General features: G+C 38.0%; 8 protein-coding genes across 8 annotated transcripts; 3 read left to right on the top strand and 5 right to left on the bottom strand.

The window, feature by feature from the left end:
- Positions 1-248: 248 nt before the first annotated feature.
- BRETT_002070 (uncharacterized protein) lies at positions 249-2852 on the top strand (the record flags this gene model as incomplete). The annotated part of the gene is made up of 1 exon (XM_041280608.1): positions 249-2852. The coding sequence occupies one exon, from the start codon at positions 249-251 to the stop codon at positions 2850-2852; it is 2604 nt and encodes an 867-aa protein (XP_041138399.1).
- A 113-nt stretch (positions 2853-2965) lies between these two features.
- BRETT_002071 (uncharacterized protein) lies at positions 2966-3855 on the bottom strand (the record flags this gene model as incomplete). Its single annotated transcript, XM_041280609.1, has 2 exons — positions 2966-3746; positions 3812-3855. The coding sequence occupies 2 exons, from the start codon at positions 3853-3855 to the stop codon at positions 2966-2968; spliced, it is 825 nt and encodes a 274-aa protein (XP_041138400.1).
- A 302-nt stretch (positions 3856-4157) lies between these two features.
- BRETT_002072 (uncharacterized protein) lies at positions 4158-5714 on the bottom strand (the record flags this gene model as incomplete). The annotated part of the gene is made up of 1 exon (XM_041280610.1): positions 4158-5714. The coding sequence occupies one exon, from the start codon at positions 5712-5714 to the stop codon at positions 4158-4160; it is 1557 nt and encodes a 518-aa protein (XP_041138401.1).
- A 1097-nt stretch (positions 5715-6811) lies between these two features.
- BRETT_002073 (uncharacterized protein) lies at positions 6812-7804 on the bottom strand (the record flags this gene model as incomplete). The annotated part of the gene is made up of 1 exon (XM_041280611.1): positions 6812-7804. The coding sequence occupies one exon, from the start codon at positions 7802-7804 to the stop codon at positions 6812-6814; it is 993 nt and encodes a 330-aa protein (XP_041138402.1).
- A 398-nt stretch (positions 7805-8202) lies between these two features.
- Positions 8203-8565, top strand: BRETT_002074 (uncharacterized protein; the record flags this gene model as incomplete). Its single annotated transcript, XM_041280612.1, has 1 exon — positions 8203-8565. One exon carries the CDS (start codon positions 8203-8205, stop codon positions 8563-8565), a length of 363 nt encoding a protein of 120 aa, XP_041138403.1.
- A 195-nt stretch (positions 8566-8760) lies between these two features.
- On the bottom strand, positions 8761-11016 carry BRETT_002075 (uncharacterized protein; the record flags this gene model as incomplete). The annotated part of the gene is made up of 1 exon (XM_041280613.1): positions 8761-11016. One exon carries the CDS (start codon positions 11014-11016, stop codon positions 8761-8763), a length of 2256 nt encoding a protein of 751 aa, XP_041138404.1.
- Positions 11017-12489: 1473 nt separating this feature from the next.
- Positions 12490-16779, top strand: BRETT_002076 (uncharacterized protein; the record flags this gene model as incomplete). The annotated part of the gene is made up of 1 exon (XM_041280614.1): positions 12490-16779. One exon carries the CDS (start codon positions 12490-12492, stop codon positions 16777-16779), a length of 4290 nt encoding a protein of 1429 aa, XP_041138405.1.
- A 221-nt stretch (positions 16780-17000) lies between these two features.
- BRETT_002077 (uncharacterized protein) lies at positions 17001-18059 on the bottom strand (the record flags this gene model as incomplete). Its single annotated transcript, XM_041280615.1, has 1 exon — positions 17001-18059. The coding sequence occupies one exon, from the start codon at positions 18057-18059 to the stop codon at positions 17001-17003; it is 1059 nt and encodes a 352-aa protein (XP_041138406.1).
- Between the last annotated feature and the right edge of the window lie 1665 nt (positions 18060-19724).

Consider the following 19724-nt stretch of genomic DNA (forward strand, 5'->3'; position numbering starts at 1 on the left):
TTGAATTTTTTTTTTTTTTTTGAGGGGGTGGGTAATTCTGTATAATGAAACCATAGCGGCTTTTTCGGTTGCAGGTGGGATCCGCACAGAAAGGATTCCGAAAAGCTGCAAGTACTCTTTTCATATATAGAGGAGGTGATACAGGCGTATTTCCGAATCTTTTTGTCACCACATTTAAAAATCGAAATATGTAGAGTGCATTGTTGATACCACTGACGGAGTAGCATTTTTGAGAATTGTTCAAAAAAATGAGATTAGGGCTTCTCCATTTGTGCTATTTATTCATATTCTGCCTGGCAATACAGTGTGCGGACATAAATCATATACGTACCAAATTACTTGTACGTGATACTGTAGATGACAATCCTGATGAAAAAGAAGGCCAACCAGAAGGAGCTGATGATGGTGATGATAATGGCAAAGCCAAAGTCTCGAGTTACACCTTTCGTGGAAAGATAAAGAAGTATATCTACATGAAAAAGCCTATTGATTCAGATGCTACAGATGAGACTTTGCTCGCCTTAACATCACAAAACGAGGTATTTGTCACGCATGATCAAGGGAGTACATGGGAAGAAGTTGCACCGGACGATGAATTTCTGGCGATACATTTAAATCCATTTGACACGAACGATGTGTATTTACAAAGTACCAATGATAAGATTGTCTATTCCAGGGACAGGGCTGATAACTGGAAATCGTTTAGAACTCCATGCAGCCCAATTCCAGGTGTTAGTCCCCTTGTTTTCCATCCAACCAGAAAGTCCTATTTGATTTGGATTGGTCAGACAGGTTGCGATAATCAATATTCTAAGGCCTGCCGTACTGCCGCCTTTATATCTCGATCATACGGTAAGAGGTGGCGTAAGCTCCAGGAAAATGTAGCAAAATGTGAATTTGCTAATCAGCTTGGAAGGCATGTTGACCCAAACCTTGTTTTGTGTTTAAAGCAATCAAACGAAGCAACAAAGCATCGATCCAACTTGGTTAGTTCGACCAGCGATTTTCTAGATGAAACAAAGATATTATTAAGACAAGTGATTGATTTCGTTTCCAAGGACGGTTTTCTTGTTGCTGCTACCGCTAATGAGCAGGATAAATTGCAACTGCATGTTTCTAAGGATGGGCTAACTTGGAGAGATGCACTTTTCCCTGAAAATCTGCGAGTTAATAAGCAGCAGGCTTATACTATACTCTCCGGGAAAAGTGGTTCATTATTTGTACACGTGACTATGAATCCTCGGCAGGGAACAGAATTTGGAAATCTAATTAAATCAAATGAAGCAGGCCAATCATACATAGCAACACTTGATGCAGTCAATCGTGATTCCAATGGTTATGTAGATTTTGAGCAAATGGAGGGATTGGAAGGTGTGATTGTGGTGAACAGAGTTGTGAACCCACGGAAAGCAATACAGGGCTCGAAAAAACAACTTCAAACAATGATCACCCATAATGATGGTTCTCGGTGGTCTTTATTGAGTCCCCCTTTAGTAGATTCCAAAGGGCAGAAATACGAATGCCTTGGAAAACCTTTAGATCAATGCAGTCTTCATCTTCATGGATATACAGACAGAGAAGATCCAAGGGATACACTTTCAAGTGGAAGTGCCGTTGGCATGATGATTGGTGTAGGAAATGTTGGAAGCAGACTTGAAAACTACTATGATGGAAATACATTCTTGACGAAAGATGGAGGAATAACATGGAAAGAAATTAAAAAAGGAGTTTTTATGTGGGAATATGGTGATCAGGGTTCAATCATAGTTCTGGTTAATGGAAAAGATAGCACTAATAAGATATTTTATTCGACGGATCAGGGTGACACATGGACAACTCTCCAATTCGCTGACAAAAAGGTCATGGTGCAGGATATTTCCACTGTTCCTAGTGATAATTCCTTACGTTTCTTGCTTTTCACAAGACTATCCCTTTCTCTAGGTGACAAAACTCGTATCTATCAAATAGATTTCTCTCAATTACTCTCACGGCAATGCAAATTGGATCTGGAAAATCCAGAAACAGATGACTTTGAGCTTTGGACACCAAAACATCCATTTCAAAAGGATAACTGTTTGTTTGGACACAAAACACAATATTATCGCAAACTACCGGGCAAATTATGTCATGTTGGTAAGAATTTGGTGCAACCATATAAGGTCTTAAAAAATTGCGAATGTACCAGAGAAGACTTTGAATGTGACTTCAATTACTCACGTGATAAAGATGGTGTTTGCAAATTAGTTCCTGGATATGATCCACCTAACCATGAAGAAATATGCTTTAGTGACAATCCTCCATCTGAATTCTATCTTCCCACTGGTTATCGAAAAATTACACTCTCTACCTGTGTTGGGGGTAATGATTATAGTAAGGCATCAGATCCTATACCTTGCAAAGGGAAGGAAGCGGAATTTGCGCAAAGGTATTCACGGAGACGTTCATTTGGTACGTGGTTATCACTGATATTTGCTGGGATCATCTTTACGATAGCAGTTTTAGTGTCTTTCCATGTGTATCATCGTAAGTATGGTGTGATCAGGCTTGAGGATGGTGGAAATATGACCATGGTTGATGATGAAACAGGAATACTCGATCGTTTCAGACGGGAACCAACCAGAACTCTCTCTGAAATTCTTGTTTTTGGAAGAGATGCTCTGACGAACATTACATCCAAGACAAGACAATTGATTGATGAATTCAAGCAGAGAAGTCAGCTTTCCTCTCAACCAAATGCTTATGTGGTGACTGATGAGGATATTTTGGAAGATGAAATTAGCCCCGACAATTCATTTTTTGATGATAATGAGGAAGCAGAGGAGGATGTGAGAGATTTAAGACAAGAAAACTAAATATACAATCAAATGATATACCTGTATATGTTACTTGTGCTAATTTTCTATATTATGTACTGTAGAATGTTTATGCCCGATAATCTAGAATTAAAGTTAATGGCACACAATCATCAATTTGTCCTTGCTTTCTTCTTTGCCGGATTTTCATTGTTTTCACTTTCCTCTTCTTCGCTTTCTACATCAAGTTCCTCGCTGCTGGAGTCATCATCATCATTGTCATCATTTTCATTTAGTCCAGGCGCTGCTAGTGTATAATAATCAACAGCCAAAGGAAAAATGTCCTCTGAAAACATTTCTGCAAGTTCCTCTCCATATCGATACTCCTTTCCTGGACGCTTTCCTGTCCAAGAAAAGAACGCAAAGAACGATTTCATTCCAATACGATAATTCTTCTTCTCTTCGTGTGTCCATTTTCCGTCCTTTCTTCCTTTTTTCACCAAGCTGGGGTTAATTTTATCAAACTCTGCCGGCCATTTTATCTCCGCATTGTATGATTTTAGACTCTCATAGCCAGAATCAGGATTTGTCTCGGTGTAAAAATATTTTGTCACCTCCTGATTCTCTATTTCTCCATTCTGAGACTCAAACTGGAAGGTAATAGCATAAGTCTTTGGATCATCATTCTTACCATTGGCATCAATCATCTTCTCAATATATATGTCCTTTATGTACTCCAAATATTTCATGTCCTCAGTCTGTACGTATTCTTGGAAGTCCTCATGTTGAGCAAGAACTATATACCAAAACTTTGGTATTTTTGCCAAGACATTGCGTCGCTGTTCAAATAATGGTTTAGTAAGCTTCACTCTATATTTCTGGACTTCGATGTCGATTCCTTGTTGTTTTTTCTCTATTTTTTGAAGGGCTTCTAGTGCCTTCTCAAGAATATCACTAGTAGATTGTTAGTATTAGAAGTCACTTTTGTTTATCAATGAATATGATTCAAAATAACATACTCTTTCACGCCGTCAGCAGCATCAGTTTCTTTAGCTTGAGACATTCCGTTTAATTTACTGCTAGAGTACAATTAGGTATATCTAATTTATATTATAAAATCAAGGTTATGTCAAGGTATGTTGCATATTTAGTCTCATTTTTTACCCAATATATTGATTGGTACGCGTTTTTTTTTTTTTCTTCAGGATAACCTATGAGATGGCCTGCTCGTCACCTTCATAAACAGCATTACATTAATACGTAAGTAGTTAAGCAAATTTACAGTTAAATATATTTGGCTTACTTTCATTTTAATCCCGTAGTATTCCAAAAAGTACTTTTTGAGTTCTATTCTTCTGATACTTATTAGTAGTTGCCTTTCGATCCCCGCTGCTTCGTGTATGGCTCCTCGCTCATGAATCTTCTCATAATAGTTAAAGCGAAGCAAGCAATGACACTAGTACCGCAAATCAACACTAGAATCATGTTGGAATTTCTGTACATGTTTTTTTCGTCAGATGGCCATCCAGTGTATAAAGCGTAAGTGGAGGTCACTGATCCCAAATTTCCCAATCCTGAAACTAAAGCCGCAGCTGCCGCACACCCAACATCACCGTATACCTTAGTCATAATTTCCGAGGCTAGAGTCATACAAATTGGAACAGTTGGACCTAAACCAAAGCCACATATAAGCAAACCACCCCATCTAGTCCATGGACCTTTGGCATAAGTTGTAACCATCAAACCAGCTATAATTACAATGCAACTACCGGAGAAAAACAAATATCTCTTTCTTTTGAACTTATCAGCAAGTGGAGTAATGATGAGAATTGCAGCAAGGTCAAATAGCCATATTGGTGCATACAATAATGAGACTTCTACCCCAGACAACTTCGGATTATTAACCTTAATCAATGTGGTTGCAAATGTAGCCAATCCAACTCCTGTTCCAACAATGCCGAAGTACATCACAATGAGGGCCCAAGTACGGGGGTCTAAAACCACTCGTAGCAAGTCCATGACACTCCATTCAACCTTTTTGTATCTTTTTTTCATATCTATGGTGTGCATTTCACGTTCTGCAGCCGATAGTGGTTGTCTCGCAGTAAACAACTGATGGACCTTGTTTGGAAAGAACCGATGCTTCCTCCTCTTTATGGTTCCGCATAAATGAGCCGGTCTATCGGGCAACCACCATATTAAGAAAATTCCAAGCACTATAGTGATACAGCCGTAAATTAAGTAAAGCCATTGCCAGCCATAGAGGCCGTTGATCATATCCATCTTTTGAAATCCTGCTGCTACCAATCCTGCTGCTGCTGCAGAGATCTGCCCTGCCGTAAAGTAGTATCCAATTCTTCTTGCTGTTCTATGCTCTGGATACCACAAAGAAACATAGTAAGTAAGACCTGGCCAACAACCTGCTCCTGCAAAACCTGTCATAAATGTTATGGCTAAGAGGCCTGAAGCGTTAGTCAATGCTGCATAGCATGCATAGCAAATTCCTATGCCCATCACCATACGGCAAAGCCATATCTGTGGAGACAACTTTGTCATTAGCAAGTTCATTGGAAGATCAAATATAATAAAGGCCACTGTCGAGAGAGCATTTGCAGTAGAAAGAGTATGAGTATCAAGGTGCAAGCTTCCTTCTAAAGAGTGGTTCTCTTCGTAATTCATGGTTAATGTATTTCCATACGCACAGGCCCCGAACTCGGTCAAAAAAAATATGCACCATAGAGCAGGAATGATCCTATAATCTAAATGACGATATACTTTATCTAATTCCTTCTCTGAAGGTATATGGTTGCCTGCCTCGGTTAAGAAACCATCATCATCTTTATCTTCTTCGGTGTACTCCATGTCCTTCAAGGAGGAACATGTTGATAGTTCCGGATCAGTACTGTTTGGCATTGTAATCATTGTCCCTATATATTTGTTATAATGTTAGATTGATAAATTGCATACAACACTTTAGATATGTTTCTTCGTGATAAATTGAGGAATATAGAATCCTTTATATAGGTACTTTTTTCAGACTTTGAGATGTTACTTATATCACGTGTGTTCTGGTTTGTTTCCAATTGAGTGAGTTTTTTTCTCCGTCTGAATCATATTGAATCATCATTTATCAAAAGGGTACACAATGAATTGTTTATTTCAATTGTGATATTTAAATCAAAGTTTTTGTTGCACTCAATTGTAATACAGCTTAAACAAGTTCATTCATTTTTTTTTGAATGATGCACACACGGCACTTTTTCAGTGAAGTGATGGTAACTGATTGTCCATCAGTATATCACACATTTTTAAGCATTTAGTCACAGGTTAAATATTCTATGTTAACTGAACTTGTGGCTTGTCAAACTAAACTACCTATTAGTCACACGCAAGTAAAGTGACCGTAAACATAAAAGGTTGCTTTAAAGTATGAAAAATTGTTTCTTCTCCTTTCAATGATAATTAAAATTACATTAAATGTTTATCTTGCCAAATATCTGAAATTTGAACTATTACATATATCATATATGTACAATATGATGCATTGGCATGTCGTCGGTTAAACATAATTGTATTTTATGGAGGCAGGAAAGGACTAATCCGATACTAAATTTTCTCCGCCCCTTTTTTTAAAAAAATATGCTCTTCTCGAGATGATTCAAATGATTCAATGTTGAAATACTAGCTACAAGTAATTATTTGCTCGCAAGATTCTTAGATTAACGAATTCTTTCACGCATACCATATAAAATATTATTCCTAATTTATCCAGGAACCGTGACATTTTATATATAATTATTGAAAATGTATCTCTATAACAAATTCTATTAGGATTGTTTTGGAAAGGAGTTCCTTCCACATTTATATAGTTTAAACAAATGTAGGCCAATAAAGACAGCTAGATCCGGTTGATTTAATTGCTACCATACATCCATAACATATCGTCACTCTTTTAGCATCTGTAGGTATGCATTCTCTTTCCTTTGCAAAAGAGCTTTCCTTGTATCTTCTCAAATTCTCTATTTCTTCTTCATTACTTGGTGGGACGCCTTCAAGAACTGTAAGTCCATTAATCCATCTTTCTGGATCGTCCAGCACAACATTATGACATATTTGGCATTTCTTAAATCTTTTTTATTTGGAGGTGCCGAGAGCTTAGACGCTATCTTAACAACAGTGGAAACTGCTTCTGGATATTCTCCTTGAATTGATCCGAAGTAACCACCGATCAACTCATTCATGGACTTGCTTCTAACAGATTTGAGGGCATTCCCCTTATTTTCATTTACGAAACCTGAGGTACCACAAAGATCTGTATACTTCTCTATTTCATACTGTAAAACGTCCCGAAGAGGATACAAAAAATCAAAAGTATTTGAATTCTCTTCTGTAGTTTTACTACCAATAACGGCCCCAATTCTTTCACCACTTCCCCCAACTGTATATGAAAGTGTAGAAATTGCGAGTTCTGACATGGAATAAGGAAGTACAACGTGACTGAAATGCTTTTTTAAGCAATAATCCCCAATTATAAGATCCTTTACTATATCCATGAAGTACTCTTTAGACGAGGGATTACCGATGTTCGAGAAAAATTCATGCAGAGTTTTTAATTTTGGCACATTTTCATTGATGCAAAATGCCTCATTAGCTGTAGATACAAGATACTCCTGAGAACCGTTTGAAGATATAAAGGTGTCACCATCCGCAAGAGTAAGTGAAATATGTAGCTCTTCAAGCATTTCAGCTCCCCCGTACCTGCTCTCCAAGCTACTCATACATTGCTTAACATTTTCGAGTGGTTTATCAAGGCCTAAAAAAAAGATAGTAAGATAAAAGCCCACGTGAGCCTTCGAACTCATGGAAACCTGCTCCTTAAGCCAGTATATCAAGGCATCGGCTAGAACCAACGATGACTGTGTGAATAGAAACGGAAAAAGTAAGTTCACTGTCTTATTCTTAATCTCGTCCTCGGACTTTCCAAATTTAACCTTATATAGATCCCCCTTCATCTGTTTTCTTTGTTTCACCCGTATGAATTTCAAGAAGCAATCTTTACAGAAATGTTCCTTTCTGCTTACAACAATTGTTGCATGCTTTCGGCATCGTCCACATAAATCTTCCTGTTCCCCTGAGCACATACCGTACAATTCCATGAATAAAACTTTTGAAATTTGCCTTCTTTTACAATCAAATTTGGCATCTCCAGTGTCTAGTTAAGCATAAAGAAATATATCACAGATAGATTAAACGTGGTTGGATTAAATCAGAGGAAGAAAAAAAAAGTCTCTATCGTTCGCACTGTGATCAAAGCGCCCCAAATTATACATTTTCATCTCAGACGGCATATACCTCATACTTGTTTTCCATCATGCAATAAGAATGTAAAAAAGACTTAAATGACTGCAAAATGGTCGCAAATAGAATCGACGATTCAGATAAATCCATTAATCATGATGATAAAGCCAATACTTCGGAGTTAAATGGTCCACATCAGGAGACCTCAAAGGACATTAGTTTTGTCAAAAAGGTAGATGGGAAAACAGTTCTTCGATATTATCCGGACACACCTGAGTCTTTTAAGCATAAAGAGATGTTTAATGGTAAAGCCCCTTCAAAGTTTTACGATCCTTGTGCTTTATCATCAAAAATGGCTGTAAGATGCATGGAGAATCACGATGAAGATTATAAGACCGTGTGTGCGGAATATTTCAAAGCATACAGAGAATGCAAAAAGGTGTGGATGGAAAAAAGGAGGAAAGGAACTTGGTGAAGAATTCAAATCCATTATCAACTGCCCCTGCTACTATCATTACTCCCCAATTGTGCGTACGCAAGCAAGGAGAATGTGTTTAACATGTGCATCCTTACACTAGGACTCAATAGAAAATGAATCTCCAACTTTCACTATTTCTTAATTATATATATATTTATGACCCTGAATGCAAATTACAGTACACTAGCCTATTCAAGCTAATTCAAATGAATATGTAGACCCAATGGGATTCAATTCTCCTTTTAGTGATCCTTCCGATTTTTTATGCTTGCCATTATGTGGCTTCAAACGTAGTACCTTGTGTGGATCAAATCCGAGCTTGACTTTATCATTGTAATAGGCCATGTACGATTCTTTTATTTCATCATGTTCGTGAGATAATGCTCTTTTATGCCGTTTATTGAAATCACCATTGTTCTTACGCGCGACTTTGGAGAAGTTGTTCTTTTTATCTCCATCATTTTTCAATGTTCGGCTAACTTCATCTGGCTTGTCCTTCCATGATGAATCAAGAAGAGCTGGGCGACATAGCATTAATAGAAGCATAACCTTCTGCGACTGCTGTCTTAATGACATAAAGTATTTCTTGATTGGATCCCCTGACAATCTCACTTCTTTAGACGAAATATATTTAAAAACCGTTAAATACAACTGTCTGAATGATTCGTAGTCAGGAATTAATTCGCCACAATTTTCCTCGGCACTCCAATTGTTACGATCCAAATTTCCCGGAACTATGTACACCTCACCTGTTATTCGACTAATCGAAACTAATAGCTTCAAAGTAAGGGGCTGATCTTTGCAATTCTTGTAGAGTTTCACGGCCGAAATTGGAAACACGCGACAAAAAATGCGACCCTCTCTGTCATCTCTCTGGAACAACATATTTTCCAACCTTCGAGATCTTCCACTCGAGCGCTGCGGTTCAAAACTTTCCGTTTCGAATTCATCACTTGATGGCAAACCTTCCAGTTCAAACTCCATCATATCTTCATCCTCACTTTCCCTGATTTGATTATGAATGATCGTTTCAATTTGCTGTGCAGGACTAAAGTTTTTGCGAAATGGATATGACATCCCCCTGCTATCCCAATATCTTACGACGCTTCTTAATAGTTCCTTTGGTTCTTGCCTTAGCAATGTCTCTTTTAGGCATCTTTTCTTCTTATACAATAAATCTGGAATAATTGGTAGTTCCTCTTTAACACCGGTTCCTGAAAAATAAAGAAGATCCTCAATATTGATATTAAGTTCTAAAAGAATATAATTTTTAAGTACGGAGTTGATGCAGTGGTTGCATCCAAGCATATTCTCTGGGTTGTTTATGCATTTCCGTTTCCCGTACGGAGGCGTTGGTGGCGAAGGGGTCTTTAAAAATTCATTGAAAGGAGGAAGATCGAACCATTTTGAAAGAAATTTGAAAGTCGTTGAAGTGTTACCACAGGTATCTTCAATTTTATGAAATACGGAGGTGTTTGGAAACTTCGTCTTCCGGGGATATTTTATTTTGTGTCTTATGGGACTCAATTTTTTCTTCTTATCAAGGCTTTCATAACCCAAATATCCATATTTGTCCATTGTATACATGATTTTCCGATCCCTATCAGCATTAACCAAAAAGGTGGGCCAGCTGGGAAAGAAAAATTTTCTAAGCATATTGTCAAAGATCGAAAGTTCAATGCCGAACTTACCACTTTCCTGACACCTGAGATCGTACTGTACAAAATCAATGTTCTTTGCCGTAAACGGAATGCTCACAGAACTACTCTGAAAAAAGCCACTTATATTTTGATTGCCGCTGGAGACATTTGCGAATTTCAACTTTAGATCAACCTCTGGGTCGGACGATAGATAAAATGTAGACCCTGATTTCAAAAAGCAGGAACTTACTGATGCAAGTTCAGTATCAATTTCTGGAGACGTATCTCCATCGGCCGCATTAAATTCTGTATGTGCTATTTCTGAGTACTTTCTTTTCTTATTGGATTTTGCATTGCTTGTCTTATTATTATTGCCACGACTTTCATGTAAGTCCCTCCGATCAACAAGAATCCGATTCATACAATTCAAAAGTCCATACTTCTGCATTTTTTCATAAATGTGATCCTCGGTATCGTGATTTGGATGCTCACCAAAAAATGTCGTAGAAAGTTGTGAGATTGGTGTTCGCTTTGGAAGAAGCACCCTAGGAATGATGTTGGTATTGTTAGCGGTAGACCATTTAATGTGCTCCTCGATGTTATCTGGACAGTCATATGATGCACTGCAATCGGAATCAGAATTATAGTCATGCTCTTGTCTGTTGTGTGTACTGTCACCGTTTCTCAAAGCAGATGTTAATATTGGTCGTTGCTGGTTTCTGCCATTGGTGATACGGTGGTTATGAGAAGGAACAGATGAGGAACCATTACTCTCCAAGGACTGTATTCTATGAGGTCTTTGGGACATTATGCTCGATGGATTTGACTCTCTATATAATGAATAATCCAATAAATGCCTAGAAATAGAATAGGAAACCAGAAATATGATCATTCAAAGGAAGAATTGTGTATCTACTCTATATTTTTACCAAGCTAAATGGAGTCCAGCTAGCCGCGCCGCTTGTTCAGGTTATTTCAAAAAAAAAAAAAAAAAAAATACAAGAAAGTGTGAAGGAAGGAAGGGGAGATCAATTTCAGACAAAGCAAAACAAACAGTAATCTCAGAAGACATTACCATTTTTATTTTTTTCTGGATCTTTGTTTTCTTTGTATTGAGTATTATTATAAATGATGTCGGTTGACTTTAATCATACAAATTCTTGTTTAACCGCCTCATGGTAATACATAAATCATAATATAATTTTAGCTGAATTCGTTTAGCACCAATGAAAACAGTGAAAGAATAACGATAATCGCGGCGGCGGTCTGCTCATCATATAATTTGTATAATTTTGCACCTTTAAGTACATGGTAGTGGAATAGAAACAATTCATATCGTGTCATATATTGGTCAGGCCTGTTTTGACTCTACTTTTTTGAAATTTAAAATTCTCCGAATAGACAAGATTACGTTATGTATTTCTGCGAAAGGGACTGGAAAGAAACGTTTAACTCAGAATATTATCTATGTAATAATCCCCCTCCCTGACTAAAGTTGAAATTATTCCCTCTTGTACATTTATTTCATTCAATTTTGTGTTTTCATATGATGGAAGCTCTTTTTTCTGTCTAAGTAGGCAGTTAAGTAATATGGTCTTGTACTATCTGCTCTCTTAGTATGATTTATGCCAGGCCTGTTTTTTTCGGATGAAAAGTTGAGAATTTTACTTTTTTTCCACCTTTTTTGTTGTTCTCAGTTTTTTTTTCTCCGTTTTCGTGCTCATTATTTTTATCATCTATCCATGATACATGTTCATGCGTCTTCAGCTTCTAACAAGTACTATTACTTTTATCCCTACTATATAAAGTCATTCAAGTAAGTCATTTGCCAGGCAAAGGTTTCTCGTTGTTGCTTGCCTCCCGTCTGAAACAAGCATATCCAATATTTGCTGCAACTTGTGATCTACACCATTTTTTTTTACTCTATCTATTTGCAAAGCTATCATCAACAAATATATTTTCCTTTCATAAGAAGGTAGTATATATTGAACATTTTGTGTGACCATCAGCTTGTGAACAAGATAGAAACTATCGGTTTAGTATTGATAATCTTTTCTTGGTACAGAACAGAAATTGAATTTTGACGTGCAAGAATCATAGGAGTTCTTCGGTAATCTACCAGACCTGCAGTACCCCACATTTTTCCTTGAATTTCGTTTAGAAGAGATTACAGGAACTATCTAGTTGAAAGTGTTTGTTAGTTGCTTCTTTGATTCACCGAGGCCAAAGTGAATTGACTTTTGTTATTTTCATTCTGTCCCTTTTGTTACATTGAGAAGTTATGTCCACAGAACTTAAAGAAGAAGCTGAAAATCATCCGGAGTTATACGGGTTGAGAAGATCTACTAGATCTCACAAGCCTGTTCATTTTTTCGAGGAGTCAGATGAAGAGTCTGAGCCTCAAAAAAGGAGGCGCAGGAAACATTTCGATAGAGATTATGCCATAGACGATGATATTGAAGATGATATGGATGAAGATGATAATGGTTCCACATCTGGTGATACTGGTGATGATGATTTTGTTCCTGATTCTGGTCGCAAAAGGAGATCTCGTCGGTCTGGAAAGAAAAAGACACGAAGTGGAGCTCGAAACAGAAAGCGGAGCAAAAGCTCAAGAAGCCGATCAAAAACGTATGCTGATTTCGAAGACGATGATCAAGAATATAGCGATGGTGAATCTCCTGCAGTGCCGATAAGATTTTCAACCAGAAATAACAACAAGGTTGTTAACTATGCTGATGACTATGATGATGATGATTTGCTGCTGAGTGGTAGTGAAGAGGATAGTAAGAGTTATTCCATGGAGCCAGAGTATGAGCCTGTTGGCATTGATCTTGTTGTTGATCACAGGCCAAAGGGATTTCAAGGTATTGGATCAGAAGAAGATGATCACCTTTCAAAGGAGGATCTCGATAAGAAGAAGAGTATTATTGCCCATGGTGATCCAGAGAATGATTTCGAGTTTTTGATCAAATGGACCGATACGGCACACATTCATAATACATGGGAGACGTACGATGGATTGAATAGCAGGCGTCTACGTGGATTAAAGAAGCTGGACAATTACATTAACACGTATATCATTGAAGACCGTCAAATCAGAAACGATCCACTCGTAACTCGCGAGGATATAGAGCAAATGGAGATAGAGGCTGACACAAGACGGGAGACTTTCGAAAGATATAAAAACGTCGAACGTATAGTGACGAGTGAAAGAGTCACATTAGATAATGGTGAATCTGATCTTCGTTACTTCGTCAAGTGGAAGAGACTCAATTATGATGAATGTACTTGGGAGTCTTCTTCAGAAATCGCTGATATCGCACCGGATGCTGTCTCAAAGTTCCAGGCCCGTCAGAACTCTAAAATTCTACCGTCATACTCTGCTTCATACGGAAAGCATAGACCACGCTTTGAAAAGCTTACCAGCCAGCCGTTATACGTTAAGAATGGAATATTAAGAGATTTCCAACTAACGGGTTTGAATTGGATGGCATATCTTTGGTCAAGAAATGAGAATGGTATTTTGGCCGACGAAATGGGTTTGGGAAAAACTGTCCAGACGATTGCCTTTCTTTCATGGTTAATCTATGCCAGAAGACAGAATGGCCCACATCTGGTTGTTGTTCCGTTATCAACTGTTCCGTCATGGCAGGAGACTTTTGAACTTTGGGCTCCCGATATCAATGTCATTTATTACATGGGTAATACGAAGGCCAGAAAAACAATTCGGGACTACGAGTTCTATAGCGGTAGCAAAAGGAAAGTCAAGTTCAACATTCTTTTAACCACTTACGAGTACATCCTTAAGGATAAAGCTGAATTAGGTTCGTTCAAATGGCAATATCTTGCAGTCGATGAAGCTCATAGATTAAAGAATGCCGAAAGCTCGCTCTATCAGAGTTTAATGGAGTTTAAAGTGGCCAACAGGTTGTTGATTACTGGTACGCCTTTGCAAAACAATCTAAAAGAGCTTGCTGCGCTATGCAACTTTTTGATGCCAGGAAAGTTCGATATAGACGAGAACATTGATTTCAATGCTCCTGGTACCGAAGCTGAGGATGCAATCAAGAATTTACAATCTAGTATCAAGCCATATATCTTGAGACGTTTAAAGAAGGATGTGGAAAGTTCGCTTCCGGGAAAAACAGAAAGAATACTTAGAGTCGAGCTTTCCGATGTTCAGACCGATTATTATAAAAACATTTTGACAAAAAACTATCGTGCTTTGCGAGACGCTTCAAGTGGTTCTCAGGTTTCATTGTTGAATGTTGTTGCAGAGTTGAAGAAGGCATCCAATCATCCATACTTGTTTGATGGTGTGGAGGATAGTGTTTTGGCTAAGGCTGGCTCTAAGTCCAGGGAGAACATTCTGAGGGGTATGATAATGAGTTCAGGTAAGATGGTTCTTCTGGATCAGCTTTTGAAAAAGTTGAAAAGAGATGGACATAGGGTTTTGATTTTCTCTCAAATGGTGAGAATGCTTGACATCATTGGGGATTATTTATCGCTTAAAGGACTAAATTTCCAACGACTTGACGGAACCATCCCTTCATATAGGAGAAGAATTGCCATTGATCATTTCAACTCTGACGGATCTAAGGATTTTATCTTTTTGCTATCCACCAGAGCTGGTGGTTTAGGTATCAACTTGATGACGGCAGATACCGTTATCATCTTTGACTCCGATTGGAATCCCCAGGCAGATCTTCAAGCTATGGCTAGAGCACATAGAATAGGTCAGAAAAATCATGTCATGGTGTATAGATTCGTCTCTAAAGATACTATTGAGGAGCAAGTTTTGGAAAGAGCAAGAAAGAAGATGATCCTTGAATATGCTATTATTTCTCTTGGAATTACCGATAAAAAGACACAGAAAGATGAGCCATCAACTGGTGAATTAAGTGAAATTCTTAAGTTTGGTGCTAGCAATATGTTCAAGACAAGCGACAATCAAAAGAAGCTTGAGAACCTTGATTTGGAAGATGTTTTGAACCATGCTGAAGATCATGAGACTACACCTGATCTTGGCGGCTCGAACTTTGGAAGTGAGGATTTCTTGAAGCAGTTTGAAGTCACTGATTATAAAGCGGATGTTGACTGGGATGATATCATTCCAGATGATGAGTTGGTGAAGATTAAAGAAGAGGAGAAGAAGGAGAAGGAAGAAGAGTTCCTTCAGAAGCAAATAGAAATGGCTAAGGGAAGGGCTGCTGCTATGAAGAAGCACAATTACAATGAGGATGAATCGTATGGAGAATATGAAGAGTCGACAAGAAGAAGAAAGTTGGATATGAATAAACTAACTGAATCTCAAGTTAGAGCAATATATAAGGCTATTCTGAAGTTTGGAGATATTAGGCCTGATATTGATCATTTTATTGAAGATGGTACTTTACCAAACAAGAATCCAAAGTTGCTGCTTAAATGCTACGATGATATGATGAAAACTAGTAAGGACATGATTGAGGAATCTGAACATGTCAAGGCAAAACAGTTAAAGGAGCTTGCTGTGAAGGTCGAGAGAGAGAAGCAAGAAATAGCCAACCTTCCACCTTTACCTGATGGTGAGCGTAGGCCCACACCAATGATGCGTGCATACAATGCTAAGAGAAGAGAAAGAAAGGCTGTTCTTTTTGACTACATGGGTGCCAGAAACTTAAATGCCGAAACAATTTTGGAGCGTCCTAAACAAATGAAACTTCTTAAGAGTATTATTCCTCATGATGATCCCTCACGCTTTAGATTTAGGGGTGAACCCAAGGCAGTTCATGGGTGGTCCTGTGAATGGACTGGTGTTGATGATGCCATGCTTTTAATTGGAATTTATAAGTTTGGATATGGCTCGTGGATTCAAATCCGGGATGATCCCGTTTTGAAGCTTCAGAACAAGCTCTTTTTAGATAGCGCACCAACAGGTGCCTCAAAAGAGGAGAAGGCAAAATATAATAAAACGCCAAGTTCCGTTCACTTGAATAGACGTGCCGAATACTTATTGGGTTTGGTGCGGCATGAGGCTTTGAATGGGCCTTTGCCGGATAATAAAGATCTTAGAAGAGTCCGCAAGGAAAGAAAGCCTGTTAAAAGGCAGGAAGTATCTGATTCAAGTGGCACTCCTAGGCCAGCATCAAGCAGTTCGTTGAATTCTTCTGTTCAACCAAAAGTGGCTGCCAATCATGGAACTTTGAAGAAGACTACTACCCGAGTTAAGCTGAATCAATTTGTACATAGAAATGGCCATTCTGCACGTTCTCGGTCATCCAGTCCACTGCTATCTAGAAAGAAAGCTATTCATCCGTTGCTTAAGAGTGTCGAAAAGGACCTCAGGATTTGGGAATCTCGAGGAAGGGGTCTGGATAGACATGATTGGACACTCAAGTTGAAAGTTTCGTTGATTCGAATTGGAAATCAAATTGAAAAAATTGGTAAGGGAAATGTTGGTTTGAATCATGAATTGTGGGAGAGTGCCAAGCAGTTTTGGCCGAACCCAAGTGTCCCGGCTCAACTTATCAAGAAAATGTACATTAAGAAGTCCCGTCAAGTTAGAGAACAGAGGGCGGAGAGAAGATAAAAGTAATTAATTATATCATGTCGTTTTATTTTGTTAAATAAGAAAGTTGATTATTGACTGCACTAGTTAGATGTAGCTTGTGATCAGAATGATCTAGAGTAAAGCACATTTAATAGTGTAGCACCAGAATAAGTATTACAAAGAATTTGAAGGGGAAAGAATGTCGAAAGAAAGAATGGTTACGCAATAAAGTATATAAAATGAATATCTTCGTCGATTGTTCATGCACTGGAGCACTCAGTCACCCTCATAAAGTAGTTAACATGCGCCTCAGTAATTTCACTTTTACTTGTGAGATACTGCCAGTTGCCACTCGTAATATAGGCTAGGGTGATCTTTGAGATACTCTCCAAATCGGAAGTCTCTTTGCACAATGACCATTTACCTCTAACTCTAAGCGAATTAGTTTTCCTGTTGATTTGAATCTCAGAACCGGAGTGAGCAAAATTCATAGCTGCTAATGGTACTAATGGAACAATGTCGCCTTTGCTTGTGACTCTGGTAAAGGTGTTTGTCGGGAGCTGGTTACCTTTACCTGCTTTGAGGAAGTCGGTCAAGTACGATATACTCCATAGATCATTCATCCATTCGGCAAAAGAAGGATTTCCAACTTTTGGACCTGCATAATTCACAAGGGTAATATCCATGCCCACGAGTCTGAGTTCATTTGCAGCAAGAACTGCTAGAGCAGCACCCAAAGAATGGCCAGTCACAAAAATACTGTAGCTTGGATATTCATTGTGTAACTCCTGCATGTATTGAAATGCTTCATTCATGAAAATACTGGTGGCATCGTAGAAACCTGTGTGGACCTGGCAGCCCCCACATGTAAAGTCCATTGTGTTGATACCCTGGCTGACAGTGTAAGGAACATACTTTTTATGGGAAGTATCAAAGTCAATTTCCCATTCTCTATCAGAGGTTGTACCCTTAAACACAAGAATGATCTGCTTATTGGTATCATCCTGAACAATTAGGCCGGAAATATCTCCTTTAAACTGATAAACAATTTTTTTATTTCCAGTGCTATCTGTGCAAGAGGATATTGGACAGGCATCAACCAAATTCCCGTCTGTAATCTTGTTCTTTGGCATACAGTATGCCAAGGAACAGTACTCCACGAACTGAATAAGTTCTTCTTTAATACTAGGAAAATTAAGCACACTTGAAGAATCAGAACAAACACTCAGTTCCGTGATATTGAGATTTTCATCAACATCAATATATGCAGCTTTCACAGCACCGAAGAGTAAAAAAGAAATGAATAGGGCAAATCTCATGGTAGATTATATTTTTGGTTATCCAGATAGATCTCTCAGAATTTGGAAGCTAGGCCAGAAACTTTGGGGACATTAAGGAGTTGGCCATCGTGATAAATAGGTGGAATTGTGTCCATATTAATACCTTTTTGGATTTCCCCTTTCTACTGTATTATTCAGGGCATTATGCATGTCAAACACAAAGCATGAGGAGACCATGTCCAGATATAATTCATTTAGTAGGTTATTACTGTATTATTTCCATTGGACCATTGAAGGAGTTTGGGCGAACCACAATGAATTCAGATTATATTTGAAAACTTAGATCGCTACCAGAAAAATATACGACAGATAATTACTTGGTAAGTCAATGAAGTTCCGAAGATGTGTCGATATGCGTTGATTATCTGGGTTGTCTATTTCATTGATTGTCAACTTTCTTGGCTCGCTTCCTGTTTGGAAGTTAGGGTATTTTCCCTGGCAAACTTAGGAATGCACTCAACCTTTTTTGAAGAAATTATCTCTCTACACTTCCCATTTTAGATTCAAGAGATAATATATCCTGAAAAAAACATTTCTTATGTTTATGGTCTTTCCTAGTATAGTACCTTAGTTTCTTGTTAATGGCTCTATATCTGGCTTCCTAACCGCTTGCTACCATTTCTACAGCATCCTTGGAATTACTCTGCCTGTCGATTATTGACACACGTGCCTATTTGTTTATTCACCATACCCTGGACCAAGTTCAGAGACGTTTGTTTGATGCAAGTACAGATTAGCTAGTAATATCCAAAAGCAGTTTTCCAAGATAATTATATGTACAAGGTCAAGATTTGAATTCCACGAATTTAATGTTTCCCTCGAATTAGTTAGACCTGAATGAATAATTTGTGGAATAGAAGCGAAAGCACAATAATTTTGCTTGTTCTAATGACGACATAATTTTTTATGGGACTCATACACATTATTGACAATCATATACACACTCATATAAATAATACGGGGCGCTCATATAAGCGTTTAAGTTCGCATACACATTCACATATATTCAAATACACACACAAAATATATTTTGCAGCTAAATATGGCCTGATGAATGAATTTTGGAAAGTGTTCGTTCTTTTTTATGGTTGTTAAGCTCATGTATTCTATTCTGCCCAGAAAAAGCCGGAGTGAATTGGTGAATGTACCCCAGGTTCCTAAAAAAAAAAAAAAAAAAAAAATGCGACTACGAAACTGGGGTTCTGCTGGAAGTGACTAACCCCGAATCATATTGTACTTACATTTTCTACTATGAGCTGAGGTCCATAAATGTGTTGGATATAAATTATTTCTTCTCTGTTAAAATTCAACTTTAAACATGGAAATGTTTGTTCAAAACTTTTAAAACTAATTAGCTGTTTGTTTTATTTGTACCGATTATCCACTCCTCCAGAGAAGACAATAATCCTGCAGGGGGTGTGCTTCCCCGCAATGTACCTGAAACGGATGGAGGGGTTTTTATATCCATAAGCATGCCGAATTCTCGAACAAATTACAATCATTTTATTGCTTATTCATGATATTATGACATTCCTCAGTATGCACATGAGAGTTTTGGACGCTTTAATGAAATCTCGCTTTAACGGCTAATTCGAAAAAAAGGGCACTAACAGAATAAACTTTAAAGTTTCAAACGCCGCCGGG

This window comes from Brettanomyces bruxellensis, chromosome 9 (assembly GCF_011074885.1).
Source record: "Brettanomyces bruxellensis chromosome 9, complete sequence".
Taxonomy (NCBI): domain Eukaryota; kingdom Fungi; phylum Ascomycota; class Pichiomycetes; order Pichiales; family Pichiaceae; genus Brettanomyces; species Brettanomyces bruxellensis.